Below are 8,909 nucleotides of genomic sequence, written 5' to 3' on the forward strand. Positions count from 1 at the left end.
ATTGATTTTAGAGGTATTAAAAAAAAATTGATACATATTAGTTTAAACTTAAATGACATGTAAAGGTAAATGCAGAATACACAAGGTGTTAATAACACCGCCCATTTGAATACTGTATCAACACACAAGATTATCAAAATTCAGTCCCCATCTGTTGCAGCAAGCCTCTCAAATGCACAAAATGTGACGCTCAATAAGACTCAAGTCTTGAATTTATCACAAGGGGGACAACAGTTAATCACCGTTCAGCCAAGTGGATTGTCCTTTATTCCTATTCAAACTGGAAATGGAACACAACTTGTTCAAGTTCAAATGCCTAATGCACAACAAAGTGGTGCAAACTTTGTTCAGCTACAAACAAACCCTTCAAATCCAGCATCAACAACAAGAGTGTTGAATACAAACCAAACTTTAATTCCTGTTCAGAGAGTTTTAACTCAAGGACAGGCTGGAAATGCAAATCAAAAAGTCTCAATTCAACTAGTACAAACAGCTGGTGGATTGCAGAAGACAGCATCTTTAGTAGGAACACAGACTGCTGGAGAATCGACACAACATGAACTTACAACAAGGGCCACTAACCAGCCACAAGGCGCAACTGTATCTGTAAATACAAACCCTGCAAGCTTATTATCTGCTACAAACACCACTTCAACCATTTTTTACGCTTTACAACAGCAAGCAGGTTTGTAAAATTTTGCCTTGACTTCTTTTCAGCTGGGTTGCATTTCATAATAAGGAGGATAAAAGTTGCAATAAACAAGATTTTATTGTTGGTTTTTAAATTATCTTTCAGGTTCCTTACCACAATCTTCAATCAACACTGTAAATACAAATGTACATACTCAAAGCATTATCACAAAGACACTTTCTTCAGTTCGTTTACCCCAACCCAACATTGGGCAGCCAATCACAAAGACAAAGATTCCTTCTGCTGCTTCTGGACTGCCAATCTCCTCTTCACCCGCCAAAAATATTCAGGGTATGCTCTTGATTGCTTGACCCCCTATTCTATCATCCTTTTTGGCGTGGTGTTGATGTAACAATATTGTTTGTTTCTTAAAGCCAATCTATACACGTATGAAACTGCTTGCTGATCTTACAAAAGCAATACAAATTATTTACTTGATCTTGCAAAAAAAGTGGACTATTCGTTTTAATCCTTATTCAACATTTTCAACGTCAAAATGTTCTAAATTGATGATCAAGTTTTATGTAATTTTAAAATGAATATATTTCATTTTGTCAACATAGCGCGCGGTGCTTTTGCAAGCTCATCGCGATTTCGACCTCTTCTTAAATACTGTTAAAATAGCTTTAACAGTCTCACACTTTACATAAAAGAAAGAATGTTTTTGTGTTATAAACTTTTGCAAAAACCATCATGTAATTACTTTGAAAATAAAATTAAATCTGCAGGTCAACCAGTTGTCATTGTTAGCAGGACTAAGACTAACAATCAAGCTGTTTTCATTCCCAAGACTCAAGCATCATCTCTTCCAACAAATCCAGTATTTCTTCCAATTACAATGGCAAATAATGTTTCTGTCCTAACAAATCAAACTTCAGCCTTGATGGCTACAAAGAGAGGAGCTGGACAACCTTCCATTCCTGTTCGCCTTCAACAGCAACAGGTAAATACCAAAATTTAATTGTTTTTGACCTTTTCAACCTCACAATGTGACAGTGATGATTTAAAATCAAAAAAATTCAACAAAAGTATTTCATTGAGGATAGTTGCTTTATATGTCACAAATCTTTTTGAATTTAGGTTGTTGCTGGTACAACTCAACTTCCTGGAGCTAACGAAACTCAAGTGAATTTAGCTACTTTAAATCTCTTGAATCAAAATCAACAGCAACCCAGAATTCTCATTCCATTAAATGCTACTGGCCTTCGTGGGATCCAGCAACCAAATCCACAATCAAGTCAACAAATAGTCTTTCAATCTCTGTCACAGAAAGGATCTTTTGCACCGTCACTTGGTAGTTTGCAGCAAGTATGTGATTTTTAGTTTTGTTCTGAGAAAACATCAGGATTTCCTTTTGCTGGCAGAATTTTTTTTTATCTTAGATTGTTTGCTTTTTGATATTTGATTGAATATAAACAAAGCATCTAATATTTTCATAATTTAGAAAAAGAAAGAAACTTTGGCAAACATTGTCCCAGGACCTAAACCAGCTGCAAGTATTTCTGTTCCTTCCATTTCTACAAGGTACTTTATTGCTTTAAATTAATGTACATCACCATACAAGTATTTTGTATATTTTCCATTTGGAGCTGTGCCTTCCTGTAAAATGTATGGAGGTAATAAAAAGAAACTAATTTGTTTCAATAATTGATATACAGCAGTATCCTCAACTTTGTTTGTACTACAAAAGATGGTTGATGGTGCATCACTATAAATTCCTTTTTGCCTATTACTTTGCATATTTTATAGCTCACTTGGAGAATCTAAACCATTGAAGAAACCTTGTAACTGCACGAAGTCACAATGTTTGAAGCTGTAAGTCAATTTCATCTATATTGTTTAGTTCTCATAATGAAGTTGCATATTTCAGGAATTTCAGATAACTTTTTTCATACTAAAGTCTGTCTCAAAAGTATGTGGACACTTAATATAATAATATACTGGTCATTATAGGCCTACTTCAAAGGGCTGTAATTTTTTTATATATAGATGTCCACATACTTTTGAGACAGGCTTTAGGCTTTTAGCAGGCTTTTCCTGTACAATATCTTCTCTTTTGATACGATTTCTCTTTTGCAATGAAAATTGGCAGGATATAGTGAAGATCAGAGATCTGACCTCAAGGAGGGCAAGTGTTGAAAATACTAAATAAAATAAAGATGAAACATAAAAAGGGACTAATATTTTTATAATTATACGTTTTTTTGTATTTTTTTGAATTTTTCTTTAAATATATAAATCAAACCAATCAAACATTCTGTCAAGAAATGAGAATTTTAAGCGAAAAAGAACCAACAAACCAATAGACATAAAGTTTAAAAAGCCAAGCAGAAACACAAACACACCAATCACATAAACACAAACACCAAAAACCACTGAACTGTTTTAGTTCTGTTGTTGTACGTACTTTAGTTGGTGTCTTTTAACTTTCAAATCATTTTTTTATTTTCTCTCAGCAAGTACCGTCGCTTGAAAGCAGGATTCCGCACTGGGTTCTAGGCCGACTTTTTGTACTTTCTTCTTTTTCTCATTTTGCTTTCTTTCATTTATTTCTCTAATCACTTCTGGATAGTGTCAGGCCAATACTACTCCTTTTCTTTCGGGAAGATGACGGGTGACTCACAGGTGGTAGGGGATGCTTACTCTAGGTACCGCACCTGATCTCAGACTTCGGTTTTCATCTTTTCATACTTTTTCCATTTTCTTTCGGTTTAGATCTCTTTTCATGTTAAATATTGGGTTCCTATTCGCTAAATTTGTTTTAATTGTTCTATTAATGTGTCTCTAGTAAAATTTGGTTTGTTTTGTCTTTTAGTATTTTGGGTTGTTAAAATTCATTGGTCATTTGACTGTTGTCGTATGATGTGGGAAAAGTTTTAGTGTTTTCTGAAATTTGATTAGCTTCTTCAGATATAAGGGAAAAATTGGGAGAAATTTTTTTTGGATGACAGTCCATCGTGCTACTTTGAGCGAAAGTTGATTTTTTTTGTTTTCCTAAAAAATTATTGTAAACTAACAAAAGAGGAGTTTGAAAGGGTTATTTTATCCTAGATATTTGATAAATTACAGCTTAAACAATACGAAATGAAAAAAAAATTATTAGAAGTTTACAGAAAATTTATTGTCCAAAGCTTTATTAGTTCAGGATCTATTTGATTTTTTATTCCAAATATTTTAAATCTCTTACACATAATAAACTTAACTTTATAATTTTTCCCATACTTTATCAGGTATTGTGAATGTTTTGCTAATGGTGAATTTTGTAACAACTGTAACTGCCGCAGCTGCTTAAACAATATGCAACATGAAGCAGAACGAAGTAGAGCTATCAAGGTAAATACAAATAATTTTCTTGTTGTTGATTTGGTTATTCTTATGTACTGAACCTGTAATGATTATTTTACAAAAGGTACAGAAATTATATTTACCTGTATTTTATCGTTTTACTAGCTTTGTTTGGAACGCAACCAATACGCTTTTCATCCAAAAATTGGCAAAGGAAAAGTAAAAGGGGATAATGAACGAAGACATACAAAAGGTATGCTGGAAGAATTGAGTGCTTGTGAATTTCAAATATAGATTGATTACACTTACATGATAATATATTATTATCATAGTTTGTATAAAAAACCCTGGGCTGGAAGCCTATTGTTGTAACTTTTTGATAAATTTTACTTTATTAATTACTATTATAAAAATCGCTTTGCTCAGTTTTTTATCACGTTACCAAATCCTCCTCTTGGGATTAGTTCAAAAGTTAATCACATGATCAAAAAGTGAGGAAAACAAACTACCTTAAGAGAACTAATTTTGGCGGGCAGCAAATATCCTAAAAAAATTTAATTTTGGCGGGAACTTATTTTGGCGAATGACAGCGTAAATCTGTTCTATTTTGCCTTATTTTGAGCAAATTTGATGAATTTCAGGGGTTATTTAGGCAAGGAAACAAAAAATTTAATTTTGGCGGGAACTTGTTTAGTCGAGTAAGCAAAATATTTAATTTTGGATTTGGCGGGAACTAATTTCGGCGAATTTCGTCTAAATTCGCCAAATGCGCCAAAATTAGTTCCCACCAAAATAAGTTCCCTTAAGGTAATTTTTCAACGCAAGTTCAAGTTTAGTTCCCAGTTTGAAAAAAAATAGAAAGAAACAAAAGGCTTTCCGACTGGGGCTACTTATACTGACTATGATATTATGGATTCAGAAGTAAATTGATTATGAAACTCATTTCATTGATTTGATTATTTGATTATATTCTGTGTTTCAGGTTGCAACTGTAAACGTTCTGGGTGCCTCAAAAACTATTGTGAATGTTATGAGGTAAGTATTTTGGTCATAATCTTGTATCCGACTCAGTTTTCTATAGATATAAGTTAAAATCGATAGTAAGAAGGACTGATATTGAAATACCATCGGTAACTTGGTTTTATTTTCTCAACTTCAGTTGAGCTATAATCTGAGAATGTCTGTATGTATGTATGTATGTATGTATGTCTGTATGTATGTATGTATGTCTGTCCGAAAACTTTAGGGCAGGCTGGACACTTCAAAAAAGGTCGGATTTGGCTGAAATTTGGCACACTTGTTCCTTGGGTGAATATCTGGGGGTGTTTTTTTCATTTTTTGAAAATTTTGATTTTTGGGGCCTGGGGACGAGTTTTTCGCCAAAACGAGGCTAAAACTTTGGGGCAGCCTGGACACTTCAAAAAAGGTCGGATTTGGCTGAAATTTGGCACACTTGTTCCTTGGGTGAATATCTGGGGGTGTTTTTTCATTTTTTGAAAATTTTGATTTTTGGGGCCTGGGGACGAGTTTTTCACCATAAACATTTGTGAACCCAAGAAAACTTTAATATCTTGATAAATTTTAAAATCAATTTTCGTATATGATGAATTGTGGGAAATTAATTTTTCAGAGCAACGTGTGAACAAAAGCCACAAAAGGTTTGAGGAACTTTCTCCTAAGTTATTTATTTTGAAAGGCTCTTAGGACGAGGACACTATTCTAACGCACATAAAAAAATGAAAAAATTAAGATAAAAACACCCCCAGGTATTCACCCAAGGAACAAGTGTACCAAATTTCAGCCAAAACGGACAAAGTATATTTGCTACCTAATACTAAAATATTGAAATGTTACAATTGGGCCTTCTAATAACGGGAAAATCTGAAGTTGAGCCCAGTGCGGTGCGCACGTTCGACTATGTTCACAAAGTATTTCTGTTTCAATTGGTGATTTTTACTTTTCAAAGGCAAAAATACTTTGTTCTGCACTGTGTCGCTGTGTTGGCTGCAAGAATTTCGAAGAATCTGATGATCGCAAAACATTAATGCAACTTGCAGATGCTGCAGGTACTACTTTTTTTTACTCACCATTTTGAAAGCGACTGGTCAAAGATTTTAAACAATTCTTTAGAATCAACCATTTTAGGCTGTAACGGAAAGATGCTGTTGTGGTGTGTTTTGTAGACTTTCATTATTTTTCTGTTTGTCCTTTCATTTTTAGAAGCAAGAGTATTACAACAAAATGCTGCTAAAACTAAATTAGCATCGCAATTAGAAGTTGCTCCAAAAGTTTCCAAAAAAATTACTGCAAAGGATAAGTAAGTTCACACTCCCACTCCAGACACAATTTGAATAAAAAATTTCACTCAAATATCGATCGAGCAGGATCGAGACTTTTCTTTTTCCTATTTCTTGGAAATTTAATTCTTAGTTTTGAATACAATCATTGCTTCTTTTATCAAAATTTTAGGAATGCTGCAACTTTTATAACAACAGATGTTTCTAAAGCAGCTTGTGATATTTTGATGGCTACTGTGATGGAAGCTGAAAAGGTAAAGATCAAAGTTCAAGTATTCAAATTGTATTTTATGTGTTCAAATTCTTTGAATAACGTGTAAATAGTTTATCGAATTTTTGGTGATCTATTTTCCAGAAGTCTTCCTGGTTTCCTACTGAATTATTGATGAAAGAATGTATATACAGAAAGCAATGAATCTATTACTGTTCTCTCTAGAATAATTTATCCCCAGAGGAAGCAGAACGAACCCTTATTGTAGAATTTTCGAGATGTCTGAATCAAATTATTAACAAATCAAATACAGGTATGACATTGCTGTTCCTTTTTGTCTGGGTGTTCATTTATTATTACCTTAGTCCCATTAAGTTGTGCATAGCCAAAATTCGCCGATTTAAGTTCCAATGGGTCAACACAAGAAGCTTGATTGGCTATAGGGACTATATGGACTTGGGACAGCTGTAATTAATGGGTGAGGTTGTTTAGCTCTTCAACAATTCTTCATCAATAATTTCCCTTTGAAAATAAATGGTAATGAAAATAAATGGTACTCGGAAATCTTTTGAAATAATTCTTTAAACTTGAATGTAGAACAAGTGCTCCCAAAGAGCCCAAAGATTATTATTTACATAAGTCATGCCGCAGAACTTAATCTCCCCTTATACTTTCTATTTTTCAGGGAAAAGGTGACGATTGTTTTAATAGATCTTTTTTTTTAATTTTTACTTTTGCAATACAAATTAGCTGAATATTATAATTGAAAAAGTTTTATTATTTATATTTTATAAAATCAACCCCATTTATATAAATAGAATGTATCATATTACCCTCCCTACTGGTGTATATCTGTTTTACTTATACCATTTATCGAAAATCAGAGAAAATACTAATAATCTTGTGTGAAATTATTCTTACTTAAAGTCAATTTTATTTGAAGTTTTTAATTGAAGAGACAGAACTTAAGATTAATTAGTCCCTAGTCATTTAGCGTTTTCAAAAGCTGACTTGCTTATCTTCAGACACGCTAGTTGGTCATCGTCATTTCAAACATTTTGGGGACAAAGTTCTCAGAGCCTGTTATCTGATTCTTCTGATCATGGCCATGTTCCGATCTTTTTCCTTAATGTAATGATCATAAGTTTGAGATAAGTAATATCGAAACCCTAAACCTTTTCTTAGCTAATCAACAAGAGAATTGTTTAAATCCTCTTTTTGCAGAGAAAATAATTGAAAATCTTATATCTGCGAATTAAGTTTAAGCTTACTGTAAATGTTATCATGGAATATGAGCTAATTTTTAGCTCAAACGCTTAAAATATATACTCAATTTTGCCACTTTTAGTAGTTTTAGTTTTAATAACTTTCATCAAAAGTGATCAAAGATAAAATTCATTCTCCTTGAGGGAGGTCACTCTAGCACTAGATTGTCTGTAGCAAAATTATGTTCAATAAATTACCTTAACTACTTAAATTTGCTTTAAATAGGACAATTTTGAAAGTGGATTGCTCTTAAATAGTTCTCATTTCTTGCCATTATTTTGAGCTTCATTGCTCTTAAAAGAGAAACAGAGTTTTTGTTCATCGCTTCATGAAGCTGCTTTGTAGCCACCAAGGTAATGGACAACCTAGTATATTTATTTAAATCAGATTAGATCCACCTTCACGTTTTTATTGTAAGAACATTCAAATTTTTTGGAATATTTTGGATGTACTTAACATTTATGAGTTTTAGGCATTTAAATATTCACTTGTGATCATTCAGTATATCAGACGATTGTGTAAACACGAAACTTGAAGTAATGTACTTTTAGATGTTTTTTTGAGATGAAGATATTTTAGATTAAATTATAAGAAGAATTAAATTCCTTGAAATATTTTAATAGTATACACTTCGAATCTGCTTGAACAAGAAAAATTATCGAGCAATGATAGTATTATTATTTTGGAATTTTAAAATAAGATAACCGCGTATTATTTAAATTCTGTTTGGCCATCAGTTTTTCCTTAACTTTTCTTTAAGTTAACTGGAATATAGATGAGCTCCAAATAAATTATGTTTGTAAAGATAGATTTGATGAAAACGTCATGTTTACATTGTTCTTAGCAACTGGAATTGTCTCTTAAGTTCAACCCTAGTTTTGACACGATATATGTATTATAGTGAGTACATGTATAATAAAACTATTTTGAAGAATGCAAGCATTTGATGATTGATAGACGTTTCTTTTGTTTGGCTATTATATATCAATTACTGAGCTTAATAATCTAAATAGTGTTGTCAAATGATGTAGAGAAATGTATTAGCAGAGAGCTTCATAAAAACACTGTTTTCCTACTGTACTTGTGAAAGATTTTGATGCATGCAATGTCGTTATCTTTTTTATTCACTGTTTTTAATTGTCTATTTATGTTTCTTTAC

The 8,909-nt window shown here is 32.4% G+C and overlaps 1 protein-coding gene across 1 annotated transcript; it reads left to right on the forward strand.

Moving 5' to 3' along the window:
• On the forward strand, window positions 1-7,395 carry LOC136800711 (protein lin-54 homolog). Its single transcript, XM_067057366.1, has 14 exons — window positions 1-685; window positions 797-982; window positions 1,420-1,634; window positions 1,772-1,999; window positions 2,136-2,215; window positions 2,441-2,506; window positions 3,922-4,024; window positions 4,142-4,229; window positions 4,959-5,011; window positions 5,943-6,042; window positions 6,197-6,293; window positions 6,446-6,527; window positions 6,710-6,797; window positions 7,170-7,395. The coding sequence occupies exons 1-14, from the start codon at window positions 70-72 to the stop codon at window positions 7,178-7,180; spliced, it is 2,013 nt and encodes a 670-aa protein (XP_066913467.1). The 5' UTR covers window positions 1-69; the 3' UTR covers window positions 7,181-7,395.
• The last annotated feature ends 1,514 nt before the right edge of the window (window positions 7,396-8,909 follow it).

Source organism: Clytia hemisphaerica, unplaced genomic scaffold (genome assembly GCF_902728285.1).
Source record: "Clytia hemisphaerica strain Z4C2 unplaced genomic scaffold, Clytia hemisphaerica genome assembly, whole genome shotgun sequence".
In the NCBI taxonomy this organism is placed as follows: domain Eukaryota; kingdom Metazoa; phylum Cnidaria; class Hydrozoa; order Leptothecata; family Clytiidae; genus Clytia; species Clytia hemisphaerica.

Bases quoted from the DNA above. Each gene is read 5' to 3' on its own strand.
- LOC136800711 (XM_067057366.1), top strand. From the start codon at position 70: ATGCAGAATACACAAGGTGTTAATAACACCGCCCATTTGAATACTGTA. The intron at 983-1,419 runs GTATGCTCTTGA...TTAAATCTGCAG, and splicing joins ACCCGCCAAAAATATTCAGG to GTCAACCAGTTGTCATTGTT. The intron at 6,043-6,196 runs GTACTACTTTTT...TTTCATTTTTAG, and splicing joins GCAACTTGCAGATGCTGCAG to AAGCAAGAGTATTACAACAA.